The sequence below is a fragment of the Leptopilina heterotoma genome, unplaced genomic scaffold (genome assembly GCF_015476425.1).
Source record: "Leptopilina heterotoma isolate Lh14 unplaced genomic scaffold, ASM1547642v1 Lhet_57, whole genome shotgun sequence".
In the NCBI taxonomy this organism is placed as follows: Eukaryota; Metazoa; Arthropoda; class Insecta; order Hymenoptera; family Figitidae; genus Leptopilina; species Leptopilina heterotoma.
In genome coordinates, this window is record NW_025111127.1 from 1,713,365 (window position 1) to 1,737,541 (window position 24,177).

At 31.1% G+C, this 24,177-nt stretch overlaps 2 protein-coding genes across 4 annotated transcripts in view; one reads left to right on the top strand and one right to left on the bottom strand.

Annotated features, from left to right (window-relative positions):
* The window catches only part of LOC122508765 (protein dispatched), a 32,503-nt gene extending 13,369 nt beyond the window's left edge, over positions 1-19,134 (top strand). For 2 of the 3 annotated variants that reach the window (XM_043622291.1, XM_043622294.1), the window contains 7 exons: positions 1,032-1,419; positions 2,132-2,333; positions 9,243-9,630; positions 10,454-11,029; positions 11,197-11,497; positions 17,135-17,435; positions 18,070-19,134. In XM_043622291.1, coding sequence (XP_043478226.1) covers positions 1,032-1,419; positions 2,132-2,333; positions 9,243-9,630; positions 10,454-11,029; positions 11,197-11,497; positions 17,135-17,435; positions 18,070-18,361 — 2,448 coding nt within the window. In that variant the 3' untranslated portion in view covers positions 18,362-19,134. Of the gene's footprint in view, positions 1-1,031; positions 1,420-2,131; positions 2,334-9,242; positions 9,631-10,453; positions 11,030-11,196; positions 11,498-16,589; positions 16,863-17,134; positions 17,436-18,069 lie in introns of those variants that run through there. The other variant, XM_043622293.1, reaches the window with a different exon arrangement.
* On the bottom strand, positions 12,717-13,706 carry LOC122508766. The gene has a single exon (XM_043622295.1). It carries the CDS (start codon positions 13,704-13,706, stop codon positions 13,149-13,151), a length of 558 nt encoding a protein of 185 aa, XP_043478230.1. The 3' UTR covers positions 12,717-13,148.
* Positions 19,135-24,177: the final 5,043 nt, after the last annotated feature.

Sequence of the window (24,177 nt, forward strand, 5' to 3'; positions counted from 1 at the left end):
GCCTTAGCTTTTACAGATTTAATATTTTCTTTTATCATTTATCGTAACTTATTACGATGCATTTATATTAAGAAAACATGATTTGAAATTTATAAAAGTTAAAATAAATATAAAAATTAGATTAAGGGGGTTGGCGCGCAGGGGGCAGAGCCCCCTTAGTATATATACAGTAAGAGTATCTGACTATGAATCACCCCTAAGGTGCGAGTGAGCGCACATTGAATGCCGCATAAGAGTGTCCTCTTCGTACTCGTGGACTGACTGGACTGATAATATTCTTACTGTATACTACTTCAAATCTGTGTTAGGAACGGAAATTATTAAAGACTTACGAAAGCGGTGTATGCGCAAGTGCGCGGGTTTAGGTCCCGAAAAAGGCGCGCAATTGTATGATTAGAGCTTGGATTAGAGGTTCGTCGATCGTAAGATACGGCTGTGCGTGAAAAAGTGCGAAACGTAAAATGTAAAGAATGTGCGTGTTCCAATAGTCTGAACTTTTTGTTTAATTGTTATTTAAACTCTTTTGTTAAAATACTTCTTGAAGCGGTTATTTGATTAATATATTTGTTAATTTTCATTGTACGTTTTGTTTTGTGTTTTTATTCACTTGGAAACTATCTCCTTTACCACGCTTTCCACTCGACTACTCTGGTATAATTTAATATTTTTCTAACATCTGGTTCTCTTAATAGTAATTATATTTATTTCCTAATTGAAAAGAAATATTCATATCTCTTCTATCAAATAATATGTGCCTTGCCAGTTCAATTATTTTATTTTCTGATCCTATATACTTCAATATTTATACACATTTTCCAAGTCTCAAATTTTAATCACTAAGAAAAAGACATTCCTATTGGAACAAAAAATTTTTTTGGTAGTGAATTTTAAATATTAATTTTTATGTACAAAAAAGTACACTTTTTCTAAGTATGTATTTTAATTTTTAACTATTAATAAATTGTAGTTTTTGTAGTTTTCATCTCTATGTTTATAACTTAATTAATAATAATAATCATAATCTGTTACAGAAACAAGATTCAGCAAACACACTAAATACAACTCTACATTCGGTAATGTTGTTTTTACCAATTGCTGCAAGTTCAGCGACTCTGGATTTTTATAACAATCTTAATTTTGACGGATTGTTCTATGGGAAATTTCGAGTGGTTGCAATTGATCTTGGATTGAAAAGCACACTTTTCGATCGTCTTCTTGTGTCTGATTCGTCACTTTTACTATCTGGTTTTGCATTTATTACAGTGTGCATCTGGATTTATTCGACTTCCATTTTTCTCACAATTACAACTATACTAGCTGTTTTATTCAGTCTTGGAATTTCTTATGCTATTTACACTCTTGTCTTAAGGATAAACTTTTTTCCCTTCATGAATTTATTGGCGGTTGTTGTTGCTGTTGGTGAGAATATTTACTTTTTTCTATACTTGATAAGTATATATTTCCAAAATAAAGCATTGATTGTAGGGTAAACCAGACAGTAGTCGGCAACTTTTCAATTTTGAATAGCTATAAAACCGTATGAGATAAAAACAATTTGTTTGTTACAAATCATTTCTAATATCATCATAAATTTTATTTACTAATTTTTTTAACAAATACATTTTTTTCATAAACATGATTGGTTTAATAGTTTTGTGTGATGGTAAGGAACAATGTCACCTGAAAGAATTTGAAAAAAATATGAATTCCATTTTTCAAACAGTGTTAATTAAAAAGATTGCTTCAGGTGACCGACTACTGTCGTATTCTTACTTGTTTATTTGATAAATACATTTTTTAAAAAAAGGAGATAAAGTTATTATTTTAAGGACCTTAAAAATCGACCTGCAACTATTAAATTTAAGAAAAAATGTTAATAATAACAAATTTTCAATTTAATAACTTTTAGACATAATGAGATATATTAGGTTTGAATACAGTTTTAGAAAAAGGCACACTATGGACCTCGGGACTATGCTTACCCGGCTACTGTTTTCATTTGTTTTTAACAAACTTAACATATTTTTAAAAACGTTAAAAGTAAATGAAAATATAGTTTGGAAAAATTCTTAACATTGTCTTGAAACATTTTTGTAATTTTGTAATATATTTAATCGAATGTTTTCTACAGGTATCGGAGCCGATGACGCTTTTATTTATTGCAAAATTTGGGAATGCAATAAACAACAAAAATTGACAAACGGTGGATTGGAGAGATTGGTCCAGGAAACTATGGCTCATGCACTTCCGTCTATGTTCACTACTTGTTTGACGACTGCAGTGGCTTTTTTTGCTTCGATTGTAAGCAATGTCACCGCTATAAATTGTTTTAGGTAAAAAATGAAAAATTTTTTTAAAACAATTTTGAAATTTTATTACTTTTTTATGGGTCAGAATTTTTGAAATCAACAGAAGAAAGAAAGAATTCCATTGAAAAAAATTTTTTTTAGGGCGTAGGTATTGTCCCTTTAAAATTGTTTATTTAATAAATTCTTCATAAATAATAATATCTTTTAGTGTTTGTACCTTTTGAAAATCAGAAACAAATTTTTGTATAGTTTATATGAGGCATTCCACTTGAAATTTTCATAAAAAATGTTTTTTTGTTTGGAGCAATTTTTTTTAATTCTATGTAAAAAATAATAAAACATTTTTTTATTTTGTTATTAGAATGAAAATTTAAACTTCTTTAGAAACAGCACGGTGTGTTTTTTCGATTTAAATGTAATGAAAATGTACCTCAAATTTTCTTGCAGAGTGCATTCTGCCGTCCAATGTAAGAAGACACATAAGCGCCAATGTCGCTTAGGTGTTTATTCTTATGTTTACACTATACAAATTTCGACCTAAGCGACAATGGCGCTTATGTGTCTTCTTACATTGGACGGCAGCATTAAAGTATGAAATTCTATAAATTTTAAGACCAAAAATAAAGAAATCGTTCTTTCAGTTCTTTCAGTGCGTTCTTTCAGTGCAGCATACTATTTAAATAATAATTTAATTAACTAAATTATTTTATTTCTACATTTTTTAAACTTGGGAGGCACATTTGAGCCGACATTGGCGCCCAATCTCACTTTGGGCGACTACGAATTTGGGAAGATTTCCACACGGGTACTCACATCTTAATTCAACTTTTCCAACTCACAACACTTTAAAGTCTCTACTTGTGGCTGCAGTCCTGGAATGCCCCATATATACAATTATATAACTTAGAAAATTTTCGAGCTATACGCTCATTGCATTTAATTCTTCCTGTGCTTTCAACAGGTTATTTTTATTCAATTATTATGAGGATCAACGATAATTGCATTTTATTCTACATTTATTAGTGTAATTTGACTTGGAGGATTGATAATTTTCTTGATATTTTATATTATCTTTTACCAAGTGATAAGTTCTACAACTATTTAATATTAGTATAATTGTTTATAATAATTTATAAATAAGTATACTTCAAAAAGATAGATAGAAATACCAAATTAATTACAAAAACTCAAACACGCGAAAAAATTATATTTCATTTCTTTTGCTGGTTTCAGGAATTTTAGCTCTTTTCATTTAAATTTTCTTATTAATTAAATATTTACAATTAATTGAAATAAAATATTAGGGAAGAAGACCCCCAAATAGACATTTCGTTTAGAATTTTTGTATAAGTGGCAACACTTTATGCTTTTTATTAATTTTGTTGTTAGTACAGATGAAATTCTTAATGCACATTTGAAAGAAAAAAGTAACCTCGGTCCTAAGTAGGTATTTCCCTCTTCGATTTCGCAACAGAAATAAAATGAGAAAAAAATTAACAAGAAATCTTCATATACTTTATAAATTTATTATCAGTGTATACTGGTTGAATCAGCTGCATACTCTGGGCTGTGAATCAGCGACTTTTCGCTGATTGAAATTTAGAGAGTGCCTATACTATTTTCGTCGGCTCTTCAGGTAATGCTAACTCATATGAGTTATTTTTAAAATCTTGAGTTATAACATAAGGACCATAATATATATGGAAAAATTTTCTAGTAACTTTTCTAAAAGCGTCAGATTTTTTAGGTATGTGTAACAAAACTAAATCCTCTTCTTTTAAGATTACTTTAGAGATCAACTTTTGAGTACGACCGCGTTTTTTATTATGATTATTCAAAAGTAGAGAGAAAAACAAAACTTTTTTTCTCTTGTCAAAAAATGTAAAGAAGCAATATTTTTTTAGTTATCTGACATTAAAAATATATCTTTATTTAAAAAACGAAAATTTTGAAAATTCATAACTCAAAAATTTGGCCTCCAAAAAAATAAATATCTATATCTGTTTTTTTTAATAGAGAATAGAAAAAAAATATTTTTGGCCAATTTTAAGAGGTCGACTAAAATCTCACGTGGAATTGCCCATAAGCAACGATTTTAGTGCATATCTAAAGAAACGAGGAATTGGACGAAGACTGACGCATGGGTAGGAAAATTGAAATTAAAATATATGGATTGTACACGTTCGTTTAAATTTCAAGATCATTTATCCGAAAAAGAGCAGAATAATACTGATAAATTTCCTGCGATCCACTAGCTTCACTTGGACTGTGCGTTGTATATGTATAAGAAAATATTGAAAACAAGTCCCACTTTACGCAGGTCTTTAATTTAATGCTAAAGAGAGCAAATAATTCCCTCCTTGTTTTTATATTCTGTTATTATATTGTCATCTTGCATTCTTAACCTTTAGAGGGCCGGTAAATTTGCACAGATTTTAGTAATTCTGTATTACAAAAAAGTTTACAAATAAGAAGTCAATTCAATAAAATGATTCGCCAACAAAAATGGTGGCCACCCCGGCCAGCAACAGTACGAAAAATAAATTTTTCAAAAAATGATCAAAATCACTTGAAACTTGTTACTCGGGGGTTTTTAGGGTCGCTGAATACGAATATGCAAACAGAATTTAAAAATTCAAAATGACAGATCCAATATGGCGGCCGACTTTTTTAAAAAATGATCAAAATAACTTGAAAATTGTTACTCGGGGGTTTTCAGGGTCGCTGAATACGAATATGCAAACAGAATTTCAAAATTCAAAATGGATCCAATATGGCGGCCGACTTTTTGAAGAAATGATTCAAATGATTTAATTTTTTATACTTTCCTTTAGCATTACCCAGGGCTAACGACGTGGACGTAGAAAGTTATGTAACCCCTTTTTTGTTTTTTTCTGTTTTTATATATTTTTTTATTTTTAGGTAATTTTTTAATGAAATAGAACAAACTAATAAATAAATGTAATTAAAGAATGAGAAACTATGATGAAGATGAAGTTATCCGAGAATTTCAAATGTATGGTACTCTTCGAAACAGGGAGTTACGCATAAGGCAGTTGTACAAGTGGAACAGTAATATTTTGTTTTTTTTCTTGCTCCCTTGAGAGAACACACTTGGCAGCGTCGATTAGAATTACCTAATTTTGAAAAATGATTACCTGTCAATCGTGAGAGTCCAGAATGTCGAAGTATACTTTCAAAAGAAGATATTCCCAAAATGGATCGAATCACTTCCAGCCGAAATTTCGGAAATGACACGTACTTATTTTTCATTTTATATAAAGAGTAAGCTGCAGTGTGTGCTAAATCCATCAAGTGGAAAAACAACTTCCTGTACTACTTCATTGATTTTCGTACAGATTCTGTCAAAGACAACTGCCTGTCAATGTTGTCAATGCCGCCCATATTCCGATTGTACTCAACAACACAAGTTGGTTTGACAATGTTTTCGTTAGTACTCTCTAAATCTGAATCAGCGAAATTTCACTGATTCTCAGCGATAAGTATGCCACTATTTCAATTAGCGTATATGCGCTGTGAATTAGTGAAATTTCACTAAATAATCAGTGAAACTTCACTGATTAATTAGCGCATATACGCTAATTGAAATAGTGGCATACTTATCGCTGAGAATCAGTGAAATTTCGCTGATTCAGATTTAGAGAGTACGGAAGTTTTTTTTCCCAGTTGCACAGAAATCAAGTTCGTAAACTGTGGTAATCATATAGACTTCCTTTTTGTCCATCCATTTGATGAGAAGCCAGCAAACAGTATGAGCAGCCTCTACTTCACCCCGTTGTAATTTTGATTCCATTTTCGGTAAATCTTTCCGGTTAGATTTCACTGTTCCGCAGATTCCCGTATCGCGATCGTGTAAAAATTCTTCCAACTGAGCGGATGAGTACCAGTTGTCGACATACACAACATGGCATTTCCCAAAGTATGGTTTTAGAAAATGAGCAACAATGTCACCAGTTATTCCCAAGCCAAACTTCTCGTAATCAGTATTTGTCCCAGTGTACACGATGAAATTCAAAATAAAACCGGTTTGGCAATCTACTAATTCAAAAAGTTTGATGCCAAAACGATTTCTTTTTAACGGGAGGTATTGTTTGAACTTTAGTCTACCTTTCCACAGCAAGAGACTCTCATCAATCTATAAATTTTTGCCGGGAATAATCGTGTTCGAAAATTTATCTTGAAGATAATCTATAATGGGTTTCACTTTTTTCAGTGGATGGTCTGTCTCGGATAACTTCATCTTCATCAAAGTTTCTTATTCTTTAATTACATTTATTTATTAGTTTGTTCTATTTCATTAAAAAATTACCTAAAAATAAAAAAATATATAAAAAACAGGAAAAAACAAAAAAGGGGTTACATAACTTTCTACGTCCACGTCGTTAGCCCTGGGTCATGCTAAAGGAAAGTATAAAAAATTAAATCATTTGAATCATTTTTTCAAAAGTCGGCTGCCATATTGGATCCGCCATTTTGAATTTTAAAATTCTGTTTGCATATTCGTATTCAGCGACCCTGAAAACCTGTAAATGATATGTTCCAAGGCTTCTTTTTAAATTCTAATTTGTTGGCCATTTCAGTAGTCATACCGGCCCCCCTGTAAAAAAAAAAGTATTGGGAGGTACGGGATTCCGTATTGCAAGTGCCAACCTGCCAATGCGGTATTCGCGAAATACCGCATTGGGTGTCGTGGTGAATACGGAAATCAAGGGGTCCCAATGCGGTGCCAGTTTTAAGCTTTAAAAAAAACGAAAATACGTGACAGGAGGAAATAATTAGTGTCAGTGCAGAAATATGCGAGTTAATGGAATGAGAAAATAATAATAGTGAGTGTAAAAATGAAACTTTAAGAAAAAAAGGTAAGTTGAACTGTCAAATATGAGTCCAATGCGGCGTAGGCTGCTTTCAATGCGGTACACAATCGGTACATAGTGCAAGTCGCCAGTAGAGGGCAGAAGCAAGCAGAGCGAATCGAGCGAACACAGTGGCCCAGCTGACATATGATTTGCATTACATTACTTTCCAATTTTTTATTTTATAACCACGTTTCTGCATGAATCTAAACAATATTTTCGATTATTGTAATTTAGAAGATGCTTACCAATTGTACGTTGGCAGATTTAGTGAAAAGTGTCTGTGTACGGAGACAAATGTGTTAGAAAATGTTTGTTTACCTATTTCACGCCATTCAAACCAGTCAAAGTTGCTTTTGCTGTGGCGCATTGAAATCAGCCTATGCCGCATTGGGCCCATATTTGACAGTTCAACTTACCTTTTTTTCTTAAAATTTCATTTTTACACTCACTATTATTATTTTCTCATTCCTTTAACTCGCATATTTCTCCACTGACACTAATTATTTCCTCCTGTCACGTATTTTCGTTTTTTTAAAGCTTAAAACTGGCACCGCATTGGGACCCATTGATTTCCGTATTCACCACGACACCCAATGCGGTAATTCGCGAATACCGCATTGGCAGGTTGGCACTTGCAATACGGAATCCCGTACTTCCCAATACTTTTTTTTTTACAGGGCCTCTAAAGGTTAAGTCAAGTGTAGAATTGTTGTCATTTGTATACTCCTTTAATATTATAGATTTTAATTTATCCAAACTGTAATCCTTATTTCCGTCTAATGTTACTTTAAAATTTTTTCCAATTACTGGACCCATAAAATTATATTTGGAGTCTGCATCAGTACGATCTTTCCAAGAAACTAATAGTACTCTCGGAAAGGAAAGGTTTCTCATTTTTTTAACGCTCTCTTCATTTTTCATTTTCTCACCCAAGACCTAAAAATAGCAAAATTAAAAGGCTATTAATAATTGTACATTACTTTTTTAATTAAATAAGAAAGTTGCATTTATGTAATGTTCACGCAATCGTTCTAATTTTGTTTAAGTTAATTTTATATTCTTACATTAACATAAGTATCTTGCAATTCGTTAATTTCTAGAAACTTTAATTTTTTTATATATACATTATAACTTCTTCATTTTCGCGAGAATATAAACATTTCTTCATTTTCTACTTTATGCATACTTGGAATTGTAAATTTTACAATATGTAAATTCATACCTCAGAATAAAATACCTTTGTTATATAATATTCATAAAGAGGGAAATGAAAAAATTAGTTGTAAGATTTTTTTGTACATTAGAATTCTCAACAAGAAGAATTGTTCTAAAACTTGCCCTCTGCCCCTTCTAAACAAAGAGAAACTTCATATAAAAACTTCATCATCTAAATTTTAAGAAGATAGAAATTATTATTATTAGTGTAGAATGAGGGGTCGTATGATACTGGAAATAAATATTTATGAATGTTAAAAAATAACCTTCTTATTAGCAGCTTTGTCTCCGTAAAAATTATTCTCTACTTATTTCAATTTTTATTACCCACAGTTAATAACATGATTCCACATATTTTTTAAGGATCCTCAGAGGTATATTTTTGGAGAACATCTAAAGAATTTGTTAACTTTTAAACGAGTTATTAAATAATTATAAAAGTGCCATTTTTAGGGGTTTCAATTTATTTTGTAAGTAAACAAATTGACCAATTGGTATTTAAGACCCGCCAATTTAAAGATAATTACGAGCTCTGCAACTTTCAATTTGTTTTGTCACCTTTAACATTGTTTATAACGCGCATTTTGAAAAACCTCGAATCGGAAAGATATACACATTTATTCTTCCACCCCACACTAGATATGAATCCACAATCAAGAATCAGGTATGAATTTTGGTAACAAATGACGACTTTTTCAGTTAGTTTATTGGGTTTGGATTCTAGAGCATTAAACCGAAATGAAACCGTGTCTATCTTGGGGTCCTTTCCCTATACATATAATGTAAAAAAGAAAACAAATAAATATAAATTAATTTATTTTTTGAAAAATCGGTTATGTAGTTTATTTTCAGGAATGACGGTAGTGGCTAACTTTTTTCTAATGGTCACATGGTTACCAGCATGTGTCGTAATAGCTGAAAAATGGCATCTTTCATTCCTTACACCGGCACATTTTATAGTTAGAAAGATTATCAGGCCATTGAAACTTTTTATGAACAGAATTTCAAATCGATACAGTCACTGCCTTGCACAATTCAGTGTTGGTTTACGATGGTTCTGGTTTATGGTATTAGGAGCAATTGCCATCGCTGGAATTTCTATAATTTTTCGATATCCTGGGCTACAGTTACCTGACTCGCCCAATTTTCAATTATTTGATAGCTCGCATCCTTTCGAGCAATACGAATTGATCTACGCCAAACGATTTTGGTTTGAAAAACTTGAAATGGTTCGTTTACTAAAAAAAATTTTTTTTATTGCTTTAAAAAACTTGAAAATAACTTTTACCCTCATAGCACAGTATTTTTCATCAAGTTTACAAGAAGTTTACAAAGTAAAGTTTTATAGTCTATGTTAATGTTGCTCATATTTTTAAATTTTAATTGCAAAATAAATTGTATAAGTTTATCAATTATAGTCTCCTTAAATGATTATTAAGGGGTACAGACAATCTAGAATTTTGGAAAAATTGTTTTTTTGGCTTACAGGGTACATTAGGGTCTTAGAACAAGTGAAGGTGTCTGTGTGCATCAGTATGCGTCAATGATTTAATTGCTTCTAAACTTTTAATCGCGTTTTTCTCGAAATCACATTTTTCAAACTGGGAGGACAGATAACTCAAATCCTATTGCATCGATTTATCTGAAATTTTGATAGAAGCTTCACAATCACATTCTTTTTGGAAGTACGTAGTAGTTTTTTGATTCAATGTAAACTTTTTTTTTATAAATAATTTAGAGCCCATTTCTTTGCTCAAAAATCGATGTTCTTAAAAAAAGTGCAAGTCTTTCACAAAAATTGATTTGGGAATTTTCAACAATTAAGGGCTCGGATCGAAGAACCGACGCTTCGCAATGTTCTGTGCGTTTACAAGCGTCGGTTCTTCGATCCGAGCCCTCAATTATACATGTGTAATTTACAGGAAGGTTACAAAGAAATTTTTCAAGCTTTGCTTTGTAAATTAATTAGTTTACTTTGTAAACTTTCAGAAAAATACTGTGCTATTTGGGTATATTTAATTTTATATATTATTTAATCAATAATGCTTTTAGGGTGATGGAGGAGCAGTGCTTCCTCTCAGATTTATATGGGGTGTGAAACCAATTGACAATGGTAATTACAACGATCCATCTGCCAGAGGATCTTTTGTACATGATGAAAGTTTTGATATGACAGATGCAAATTCTCAAGAATGGCTGCAACAATTTTGCAGAAATCTTCGAAATCAACCGTTTTATCGGAGTACATTAGGTCCTCTTCTTCCAAATTGTTTTATTGACACGCTAAGAAATTGGATGGAAAGACGCTGTGAAGACCCGGCGGATCCAAGCGCAGATAAAATGCCCTGCTGTAAACAAAGTAAATTTCCCTATAAACCAGAAGTTTTACGGGAATGCGCTGCGAAAGCTAGTGATGAATTGTATAAAACACCCTCACACTTGTGGAGTCGAGGTGCTCCCTTAACGGCGGGTTTGAAATTTCTTAGAGAAGAAATCGATGTCTCGAATATATCACACAGCTCAAAAAAACTACAATTTATTCCCAAAATAAGAGCTTTAGTGGTCGAGTATGACAGCACATTTGTTTACAGTCTTTCATTTGCAGAGATGAATAGATTTTACAATCAAGTAAGGACTAATTATGGAAAAATTATTTATATTTTAGGAAATTTGTATTCATATTTCAATGTTTACTTTTAAATTACTGTTACATGCGTTTCTTTTTATTTTATAATTTAATAGAATTATACAATTTCCGAGATGATAAATTCATCACCTTGTTTCTTTTCCTTCAGGTGGAAAAGTGGATGCAAGAGCAACTTACGAACGCGCCTCCTGGAATGAAAGGTGGTTGGTTTGTGAGTCGTTTGGAATTTTATGAGTTGCAAAGAACGTTATACGAAGGTACAATTTGGGCAATGATTGTTTCTATGATTCTGGCACTCATTGTTTTGGCGTTTGTGACTTTAAATTTTCTCGTCAGTCTCTATGCGATTATTGCAATTGGCGCTGCTATAGTTGTTATTGTTGCAGCATTGGTTCTTCTTGGGTGGAGACTAAATGTCCTAGAAAGTGTTGCAGTTTCAACAGCTATAGGTTTGTATAATAAATTTTAAAAAAAGTATAGGGCAAGTTTGGCGATAGTGATGAGCGATACCAGAAAAAAGTATTGATACTTTTTAAACATCGATATTGATACCGTCAAAATATCGATCAAAAAAGTATGGATACCAAAGTTTATTACATTATTAAGATTCTAAAAAAACATAAAAAAACGTGACTAGCAGAAATTGCACATTTATCACAACAATAATACCATAAAAAGTTTTTATTTTTTTGTTTTAAAAACCCCAGTCTTCTTCTTTAAAATGAGATAAAAATACTAATTTAGATAATCTTTCAAGCTTTAGACGACTTTTTCTGTTAGTATCAATTACAGCTGCTTTTAAGAAAAGTCTTTCACATGGCACAGACGTTGCCTGGATGCTAAGATATTAAACTGCAATTAGATAAATATTAAAAAATAAAAGTTTCACTTTTTCCCAATAAACTAAAGGATTTCTTTTTTACGTCGTAACTTCTTGAGCTAAATAACTTCTTAATTCTGAAGATATTCCACGTGGTTCATCCGGATTTAGAACACTTTTCTGGGCTTGTACATAATGAAATTTTCAAAAATTATCTCTGTCGTCTTCAACGACATTAACTTCCAAATTTTCGTTAATTTGCATTTCCTCAGCACCTGTAGTAGTTTTCATTTCCTGTGAAATTTGTTTTGTTGCATGTGCTACAATTAAAGCACTTAAAAAGTGAATCTTTTTAAATCTAGGATGCAGAAGTGCAGCTTTTGTCAACGTAAGATATTTTTCGGGTAAATTTGAAAATCTCTGTTTCATTTGATCCAATAAATTCATTTGTAGCACCATACCAATTGCTGATTCACAGCATGTGACTGTTACAGAAATCAATGATAATTTTTTCGACCACTTTTCTCTTAAAATATTAAATAAATTAAGCTAGTTTTTTGTGAATAACTCTAAAATATAATAAAGAAAAGCAGTGATGTGCAAAAGTTTTAATAATTCTAAAATAAATTATAAAAAAATACTTTGAAATCGGAAAAGACGAGAAATTGATTAAAAGTGATTTTGAGAACTGATAATTTTAAAGTTATTTTTTAATAAATAATTTTAAAAATATTAAAACTTTTTCACATCACTGCCCTTCTTTATGATATTTTAGAGTTATTCGCAAAAAACTAGCTTAATTTATTTAATATTTTAAGAGAAAAGTGGTCGAAAAAATTAACATTGAATTCTGTAACAATCACATGCTGATTCAGGATTATTTTTCTCTACAGCTACTTTCAGGCAATGGACAATAGGAATTACTTTACTACACGTCACATCTTCTGTGCAGAATTCCTTAGTAACTTGTTCAAAGGGTTTCAGGAGATACATCACTTCTTTAAGAGTTTCTATTTCCTGCTGCAGTAACATTGACTAACCACCAGACATATTAAGCAAAACAGAACTGACCCATGGCCCCATTAGAATGAAACGTTCCAACATATAGTACATGGTGTACCATCACGCTTCATCCTCTTGCTTCAGCTTCAGTAACGTTCCCTCTATTTTTCCTTCAGCTAGTTGAAAACGACGCAACTCATATGTTGCTTTGACCATTTTTTAAAATAAGTTACAATACTTTTAATTTTATTTTCCAAGCCACTTTTTAAATTCCAAATTTAAACTATATATCTAGTCTCTGGAGAACCCGTGTCTATGTCAAAATTAACAATATTACCATTTAACTTTAATTTCGTTTCGAAAGGTTTAATACCGTTTACTTTGACGATGTCCTCCAATTTGAATAATCTTTCGAAATCGTCGACTAAACTTTCACTTTCTTCTAAAAAATTTTGTTTATTAAAATTTTGCTTCATAGGTTTGCCATTGTTTGTTTTTTCTTGACCAGAATTGAAAATCTTCGTTTTACACATACCTGATAGATGTCCTACATTACCACAACTGTTGCATTTATACGCTTTATACTTGCAAGTGACTGGACTGAGATTATTTTTCCCGCAGCGCATACATTGGAAACTCTTGCCCGTTTGCTTTTCCGAAGATCCACTGCAGCCATTCCTACAACGGTTCTTGTCCCTGATGACATTTATAGACATCTGCTCTGCTTTTTTGGTCGACTCGTTCATCCCTGCTGAAATTATGTGAAATCTTTTTCTCTTAATAACCGTTTCTGCAGCGCTTTTGTTTTTTAAACCCCAAACGAACTGATCCCTCATTGAATATTGTAAGTTTGCACCAAAATTACGATACGTCGAAGCTTTCTTGATTTCTTCGACAAACGCTTTGATCTCTTGAGTCTCGCGTTAGATACGCTGACGAAATTTGTAACGCTCGAGAATTTCGTTTGGCTTCGGCACCATGTGGTCCTTCATAATGGCTGCTAATTTGTTAAACTTTTTCGACGATGGCAAGTCTGCCCCGCACAAGTTCCTTAGAATCTCTCGAACCAGAAAGTCCAATTTTCTTTACGAGAGTACTCGTAAAAAGAACCAACAATCGACGCCATATTTCTTCGATCAGCTTCTACTCTTGCCCTTAATTCGTTGACTCTCTGACTTTCTAGACTCAAATGTTCCCTCTGTACCAGCTGGTGAATACTCTTTTTTCCCATTCTATATTTGATTGAGGCCAAGATTCCCAACGCATCCGATACTATCAGGGATCTAGCAATGTTATGTTTATGTATATATTTCAGGGCTGACAGAATGGCGTACGCTTCACATGTTGTTGAAAAGCAAAAAATCATGTATACGTACACCAAACTCCAAAATAGGTGGGAAAGCAAATGAAGAACTCGCTCTATCATTAGATTTCGATTTTGCCCCATCAGTGTAAAAAACTGAGTAGTCAGAATAAGTTTCATATATTATCCCATCCAGTTTGTTGTTAGGATTTATATTAATTTCAATGTCATATCCTGACTCAAGATCAACCTGGGCTGACATAGTTAATTCTTTCCATGTATAATCCAAAAGTTTTCCAGAACGCAAGAGACCACCTGCAATCTTTTTAATTTTTTGGAATGAATTGATCAACGGAGATCGCAAAAGATACCCGGGAGGATTTTTATTTATCTTTATACACTCATTCAATAGTTGGAGCTTAAGGTTAAGAGGGTTAGACTTCCAGGCATAGTTGCGAAGAACGAATCTATCAGTCAGCATATTTCGTCTGAGAAATAATGGAGGCTCATTCAATTCAGCCAACATAAAATTCCGAGATGTTGTACTCATACAACCTAAAATTACGCGCAGAGCTGAATTCTAAAATCAATCCAAAATCAAGAGATGAGATTTACTTGTAGACGGAATAATTGTCAGTCCCATTCTAGATGTGCCCTGATAAGTCCTTTATATACAGAGTATAATGTAGACGGATTTGCCCCCCAGGTAATTTTCGACATAGATCTAAGAATATTTACAGCTTTTGATGCTCGTTGCCAATATATTTAATATGTTTTAACCAAGTTCTTTTAAGGTGGAGTGACACCTTTGAGGCCTCTTTTGAACCTGTTTTTCATTAATTTTTTAAGACAAGGGAATAAAGTAAACAAAATTTGGTTTTGAGGGATTTATTTGTTAACTTTTTAAGTTCACAAAAATATATTTATACGTAAAAAAAGTTTAAATTTGTTGCCTATAGAGGGCGCCGAAGTTGGTCTCCTTTCTCTGCAGAGCAAATCGGTGGGCAAGATTATATTTTATCCTCAAATGCTTCTGCCAATAATTTTGCACATTTTCATTAATTACTTCTCCGTCAGAAAATGATATTTTAGCTTTATTAATTTCCAAGGCTACAGCATAAGAAGCTTTAAGTGCTTTGTCAGAATCAGAATTTAAATCTACATTAACTTTCTCTACTTCTGCAACTACATTTTTTATGCCTGATTCTACAGTTTCCTTACTAGCTTTATACGATTTTAGCAAGGTAGACTTTTCATCATCAGCATAATTTTTGTATTTATCATGATGAAAATTTTGATAATGGCATCGAAGAGAATATTTTCTTATTGTTTTAAATTCCTTTTCACAAATAATACATGAAACCTTATTACTGCTATTAACAGTTACTAAATATTCAGTTTCCTATTGGGCCTAAAAGGAGGAATTAGAATATTTTGGGAGTGACATTTCCTCATAAATACCCACAAAGCATTAAAATAAAAAAAAATACTAAAGCGAAATGGACTGTTACAAGTGAGAGATTAAATTGATTTAATTTAAAATGTTGAACACAAACAGTAATTAAAAGAAACAAAAAAGAAATTAATTTAAATACACAATGACATTTACACAAAATAATCTACATAAATAAAAATAATAAAACGAAATATACTTTTTGTCCTACCTGCAGGCGGAAAAGTATTTTGCGCCCGCTTGTATGACGTCAGCGGGCGGTAAAGTATTTTCCGCCCGCTTCCCCTACCACCGAGTGGGCGGAAAAGTATTGTTTCTAACACACGCACCGAAAGTACATCATTTCTCACCTATAAAGAGGGTGGAAAGTACGTCTTTCCCTCATGGTTAAGACCACTAACTATATTCTTTCTAACGAGCGATTGGGAGGTATTGTGGAAATGAAACCCTTTTCCCTCAAGAAGGATTCTGGAATGTATGCATAAAACCCTAAAGATTTAAGGAAATGAGAATTCGTAAGTTTATTAGCATTGCATCACAAATCACAGAAAACCTTAAGTTGGTTAATACCACTGCGTGTTATTTTTCTTTTTTTCAAAGGAACGATATTAGCAAGTGCATCCGTAACCGCGAACGGATCCATTTTTCCTATATTGCGACGCGGCAGAGAACTTTCAATAAGAACCCAAAATGGAAAGATTGAATTAGAATTATATCTCAAGGTGTTTGAAAGAGGATCAGTAACTCTAAACCACTCGAGAGTCGGCGGGGACGACAAACTAGACCTAACCGCCAATCTATGCGCAATTACAGTAGTAATTCTTCTAAATGTGGGAGATGTTGATTTCCTTCTGTCGGAAATTGGAGGGATGTCACTTCCAGAATAATGTTTTTTTGACATATGTGCGGATTCAGAAGAGATTAAGTTAAGAGATAAAGTAGAAGGTAATGTTGTGTTTCTAGGTCGTTTTTGTTTTTGTGAGGTTGGGTCCAAGTGATCACACCCAGGACGACAGACGGCGCCCCCGTTTCCTCGGGGTGAAGTTAGTGGTTGTGTAGTCGATGGATCATCTAGATGGTATTTGAGACGTTCTACAATCTCACTTAAAGTGGCAAACCCAGCGTCCACGGCTTTTCCTCTGTCACGTCCCCGAGGAGAAAGAGATCTTTTATTTGGCACAGCCGAATCTCCAGTTACTTCCGGATTCATTTTCTAAAAATAAGTTTCTCATAAATAGAGGTATACAGAAAAAAAGAAAAGTCTTTAATTAAATAATCAAATAATATTTAATAATATTAAAAAAAAATTTGCAATAACTTTAAAAAATTTTTTTAAATAAGAGTTTAAAAAAAGTATGTTTTTTACCAGTTCTGGACCAGAAAGTCGCCTTAAACAAGTGCATATTTTTAACTAAATAAAATATCTTTTCTTTATTTAGCTAAATAATAAATATTTGAGCTAAAAAATTAAGTGTCATGCAATTTTAGTTTCATTAATTTGGTTGCAGGTTTGGCAACAGACTTTTCCCTGCATTATGGTGTGAGTTACAGAGCTTGCAGCTTGGAAAAAAATTTGGATCGCGCTACAGTCGCACTAAAACAAATGGGAGGACCGACTTTAATGGCAGCTATCACGAGTGGTGCTGCCGGTGCATTAATGTTGCCATCTCAAGTATTAGCCTATATTCAAATAGGCCTTTTTTTAATATTAGTTATGGGAGTTAGTTGGATTTACGCAACATTCTTTTTGTGTCCCATTCTTGCTATTGTAGGTCCATCTCCAACTTTTGCTCAATTTCAATATCTAAGGTAAGAAATTTTCATGTATATAGATTCAATTATTTATTTATACACTCGTTGACATCGTACACATGAAGTTTAATATGCAAGCCTTTACCCTATGTTAAACTTGCATAAAGAAATAGCATTTTTTAATTTAAAACTATAAGAATTAAAATAATTATTTTTAAGCTTTATCATAAAGATATACAAAGAAAATTTTCAAAAATATTAATATTTTAAAAAAAACGTTACCATAGTCATAAGTTACCACTTTGTGGAGAATCGCCCATATAAGAGACTTCTTTTCTACAAATTATGTTTAAAAAATTCAAAATTGTAGAAGATACACCATTTTTAATTTTAATATTAATTTTATAAAATTTTGAATATCTCGGAAAATTGTTTATGTAACTTAAACTCGTTCACATATTGAGCTGCAATCACTAACGTAAACGCAATGACTGAAATGTCCTCTTGTTGATTAACCCCTTAAGTGCTTACCATGACACTTAAGGGGTTAGTATACTATTAAATAATTAAATTAATAACCATAATTTTTTAAGAATAAAATAATTATTAATAAATTGATGGATAATAAGATAATATATATTTTAAAATACATGATGAATCTTTAAATTAATAATTTGCCCGATATTTGCAGACTGTGGAGGGCATTATTCAGTATTCATAAAAAGAGAACGAATACAACGAAAGTAGAAAAAGAAGTAAGTTCCAATCGTAGACGATGGAGAGGAAGAGGAATGTTCTCAGAATCGACAATCAGTACGTCGAGTACCGTTTGTCAAATTCATTGTAGTGAATTGGAAAATCTCGCTGTTCGTCCACCTTCACCATCTTTTCCTCCATCTCCAACAGCTACTCTACTTCATCTCGAATCGAGTCAAACAAACCTAAAAAATAATCGTCGAAAGCAAAGTAATGACCACGAATAATATGTATATATTATATATATGAGCTAACCAATTTCAAACCACGCATAAAATTTATACAGTAATATTTATTTGTTTCTAACCCCTCAAAATTTGACTTTATAAAAAATTGTCTAATTAATATTAAATAGAAAATGTCTTTTCGCATATTTTTTCTTGTATTAAAATTAAAATGTTATATTTACTTATATTTGACTGATAAAAAGTTATTATCAATGCTTTACTTTTAATTAAAAAATAATAATTAATTTTTTTGCTAATCAATGTTAAAGTTGTGCTGAATATTTTCAACGTTTTATTTATTCAGAAAATTGTCATAAAGAATTTATCTTTAGTGTTCATCAGTATATAAAAAACTTTTCTGTAGAGTTTTATTTTTATTTAATTACCGCCAATAGGAAAATTATGAAGATTTCCTCGAAGTTTCATTAAAAAAAATTTCTTTAAATGAGCTATTTGAACTTAAATATTATATAATTGTCTCGCATTTGCTCTGTCAAACATAAAAAATATTGAACATTTTGAAGATTTAAATCAGAAACACTACAAAAAGTGACTTGACTGAACTCTGAACAGAATTATCGTAGAAGGTTCACTAGGGGGTCAAAAAATGCATCTAAAAATTCTACGAAATGAAAGAGAAATATTTATAGGTGTCTTAAAATTTTCTAATAGTTGTAAGCAAAATACATTATTTTAAAAAATTAAAAAAACAGAAAAATTATTATAATAAAAAATATGAAAACAAAACTTGCAAAATTGTAAGTCACAACATATTTTTTCGTAGTTTTTAAATATTTTCTACCTAGTTCTCTTCATTGGCACTCCTTTTCTTCCCAAGCAACGATATTTTTATTAGTGTGGTCTTATTTTGTTTCATAAAAATACATATATTTTATAAATAAAACATATTTCATTAACAACTATCAACATCCAATACATATGCAAAGAATCTTTTTTGCTTAGGAATTTATAACAATTGATTTCACATGTTAATTTATCTGAGGATGCCTGTCGTCAACAGGCGAAAGCTAAATAATACATAAAATATATGGATTTTTATCAAACAAAATAAGACCACACCAAAATTGCAAATTTAAACAAAATAATATCTTAAAAGATATTTTTATTAGTTTGTATAATTATATAATCAAACGAACTTATACTTGTAAGTGAAGTTCGATTACAATTATACTTGCATGGCGCCTCGTACTCGAGATTACATGTAGACGTTTACAGATAGTATTTTTTCTTATTTAACTTTGTGTTTATTTAACTTTCTTCGACAAAATAAATTTTACTGTGATTAAATTTACATAAAGTAATGATTGAATTTGTAAGTTTTTTAACAGAGTAATAAAAAAGGAATTTATTGTTTTTTCTTTCCTAAAACAGAACGTGCGCAGGAATTATCACGTCCCGAGCTAAGATAAGGGTAGTTTTGTTAAGTAAATAATAAAAGGGAGGTAAATTGCTGATTTGTCAAGTTGGTAAGCCTTGACATTTATTTTTAAGTGTGGATTCGTTTGACTTTGAAGGAACTACGACTTTCCGTTAAATAATTATATGCATATTCCTTTTTAAGTGGTCATTTATTAACAATTTATTATTTTAAACGATCAAAGTTACTTACAATTTTGAAGCGTTTTATTGTCTATGAAGTTTACAATATAGGGTAGTGGCACCAGTGAAAGAACATTTAAGGAAATGTATACTTTCGATATTTTTTATTTTTAATTGACATTCTTGAATTTCCTTTTAAACATATCCAATGAATAGCAAAATTTCTAAAGAATTTGAAGCCTATGATACAAATTTTGTAAATATAATGTATAATATAATATAACATAAGTCGTTCAATCTTAAACAAGTAATAATATGTTATAACTTTTATATACTTAGTCATCTTTACATGCATTCATAATTTTAAATCTAAGTCTCTAGTGTCAGATTTAAGAATCTTCTTACGCTTGTGTCACTTTGCGCCGTTTATGATAAGCGAGCGGCGACAGATTAATTACCATCCCTATCAAAAAAATCAGCGCTGGATTTAAACTGGAACCTACGCTAGAACTACAACTGGAATTTGGAACTAAAAATTTGTCGATCTTATTATAGTAACAAATAAACAGTAAATATAAAATTGACAATTTAATTATTGTTAAAACAAATAATTGTTGTTATTGACTAACTTTTGGCATACAGAAATAAGAAATATGCAATTTTTTGCCCTTTTTGTAGACCCTACTAAGAAAATAATAAGGAATAATAAGGAATAAATAAGGAATAATAATAAGGAATCATGACAAAACATCAGAATTCTGATTATTCGTCAGATTTTCTGATGCTTTTTCGTGACTCTGATGATTTGTCATTTTTCTGATTATTTCTGACAGGATTTTTAGTATGGATTTGATGTTTTCTGAGAACTCTATCAGCTTCTCATTTTTTTCACAAACCAGGCTAACGATACTTGAAGCGTATGTTTTCATTTCTTCAAAATGAAGTTTTTTAGAATAAATTTTAGATATTTGGAATCATGAAATATCACAGAATCTAAATTTGTTAATTATAAACTTCAATTAGTTAAATTAAACAAATTTCAAGTCATAAAATTTTTGTTTAAAAAATCATAAACCTTCAGAACAATGCCTTTTTTGCCCACTCGACTCAACTCACAATCAGTCACAATGACCAATTTGATACGCACCTTTCTTTAACAATAGATTTTCGGAATCTATTGTGATGACTTTAAAACAATAATTTTATAACTTCAAACTTCTGCATTTTAACTAATTCAACTTTGTAACATAAAAATTTAGAATCTACGGTATTTTACGATTCCAAATATCTAAAATTTATTTTGAAAAACATTTGTTGATATAAATTATATAAGGTTTAAGTGATAATTAAATAAAAGATTTTTAAAATAAATTTTAGATATTAGATACCATAGATTCTAAATTTTTATGTTACAAAGTTGAATTAGTTAAAATGCAGAAGTTTTAAGTTATAAAATTCTTGTTTTAAAGTCAACACAATAGACTCGGAAAATGATAGTTATGGGTGTATACAATTTTTGTATTTTTTTCTTGAGCAAAGAGGGCCAGAGCAAGAATAAACAAGTTTTCAACACTCAAGTTTTTGTCTTTTATCCATCACTATACAATTGACGACTACACTTTTTTTCACTTTAAATAAAATCATGTTCTGAATCTGACTGTATATTGAGACAAACTTTTAAAAAACCGCCTTCTCTATAAATACCGAATTTCAAATGTTCTCTATCAGTGTTGCGAAATTCCATTACATATGTATTACTATTTTTGGGGTCGCTTTTTCGAATGGTGTGGTCAAAATTTTCAAAAAATGATATTTAACCCTTCTTTTTTCAAAAATACTAAAAAAAAGTCAAGTTTTTATAATGTAATTTTTTTCAAAAGAATTTTTTTCTGTGTCATAACGCTTTTCAAATAGAACAAAAAGTATCAAAAACGTGTTCCCGATAGTTGTACTTGAAAAATATTCATTTCTAAATTTTATTTTTTTCGATTTTGAATTTAAAATGGCGCTTGAAGGACAAAAAGTTTTTCTTATTTTACGTAAGATGACAAACTTTTTCAAAATTGCTCAAATCTGATTGAAATTTGTTACTCAGGGATTTTCGTGGTCGCTGATTACGAATTTGAAGTCTGATTTCAAAAATTCAAAATGGCGGATCCAATATGGCGGATGACTTTTTAAAAAATTGATCGGATTCGCTTGAAACTCGTTACTCGGGGGTTTTCGGGGTCGCTGGTTACAAATCCGATGTTAGTTTTTAAAAATTCAAAATGGCGGATCTAATATGGCGGACGAAATACAAAAAGTTGTTCATTTTATGACCATTAAGCTTCCTCAATATATAAAAATTGCGGTTTTGCAAACTTTTGAAAAATTATGTACAAAAGGGTTCGTCCAGAAGATTGGTTAAAAATAAAATTATATAAATCATTTATAAGTTGTTGTATAAATATTTGGTGAAATTTACACTTTCATTTGCCAATTGCTTCTATTTTATGATAGAATAATCATTTCAAAATATAAAAAATAAATCAATTTTTTCATTATTAAATTAATTATGAAAAAAATACCAAATTTGAATTTTTTGTGAAAAAGAAAAATATTTATTAATTTTATAAATTTTGATAAAATATATACTTTGTATACATCAATCGATTCGTTTTCTTGCCAGGAATGTAATTTTGAGAATAATTAATAAAAATATTAACAAATAAAAAAATTATTTCAGAAAATACAAAAAAAAAAAAAATTTTCTGAATTTTAAAAAAATTGTATAAAAAAAAATTTTGTACATATTTTTGAAAATCCTTGTGTCAGATTTCAGGTATTAATGACTGCAATAAACCTGCAAAATTTCAGGACAATCCATCAAAATTTGTCTGAGATAATTTGTACACAATTTTTGTGACATACACACACACACACATACACACATACACACACACATACACACATACATACACACACACATACATCTGGACATTTGCTCATAATTGAATATACATATGTTCTAGATGAAAATGAGTCCATATAACCTTGTTTTGAAAAATTGAAAATCGTCACCAATGCAAAGCTTCCTCATGAGGAAGCAAAATTGTTCAGATTTGCTTGAATCTTGTTACTCGGGGGTTTTTGGGGTAGCTGATTACGAATTTGATATCAGATTTTCAAAATTCAAAATGGCGGATCCAATACGACAGATGACTTTTTTAAAAATTGATTGGATTCGCTTGAAATTTGTTACTCTGCGGTTTTTGGGTTCGATAATGACGAATCTGACGTTAGATTCAACAAATTCAAAGTGGCCAAAATATAATGAAAGACTAATTTTTTTAATTTACTCAGGTTTGCTTGAAATTTGTTAGTGTGGTATTTTTAGGGTGGCTGATTACGAATATGAAGTCACATTCCAAAAATTCAAAATAGCGGAATTATTATACTCTTTTTGCTCTGACTCTACCAGTATCAACTTATCTATATTTCACAATATGTGACAGGAAAATTTAAAAGTGATCTATGGTACGAGAAAATCGATGTTAGTTTTTCAAAATTCAAAATGGCGGAACGAATATGGCAGAAGAAATTAAAAAATTAGTCGGATTCACTTGAATTTTGTTACTCTAGGGTTTTCGGGTCCACTGATTGCGAATCCGATGTTCGTTTTTAAAAATTCAAAATGCTTGGTATAAAATAGCTATAAGAATTGGTAAGGATATTTTTTACACCTCGTCTGCCTTATCGATTCCACCATTTTGAATTTTGAAAAACTAACATCGGATTCGCAACCAGCAACTCCAAAAACCCACAAGTAACGTGTTTCAATAAGGTTTGAGATATTTTGAAAAATTCGTCCGCCATTCTGGATCCGGCATATTGAATTTTTCTAATCTAACGTCAGATTCGTCATTATCGAACCCAAAAACCGCAGAGTAACAAATTTCAAGCGAATCCGATTAATTCTTAAAAAAGTCATCTGTCATATTGGATCCGCCATTTTGAATTTTGAAAATCTGATATCAAATTCGTAATCAGCTACCCCAAAAACCCCCGAGTAACAAGATTCAAGCAAATCTGAACAATTTTTGTATTTCGTCCGCCATATTAGATCCGCCATTTTGAATTTTGAAAAACTGACATCGGATTCGTAACCAGCGACCCCGATAACCCCCGAGTAACGAGTTTCAAGCGAATTCGATCAATTTTTTAAAAAAGTCATCCGCCATATTGGATCCGCCATTTTGAATTTTGGCAAATGG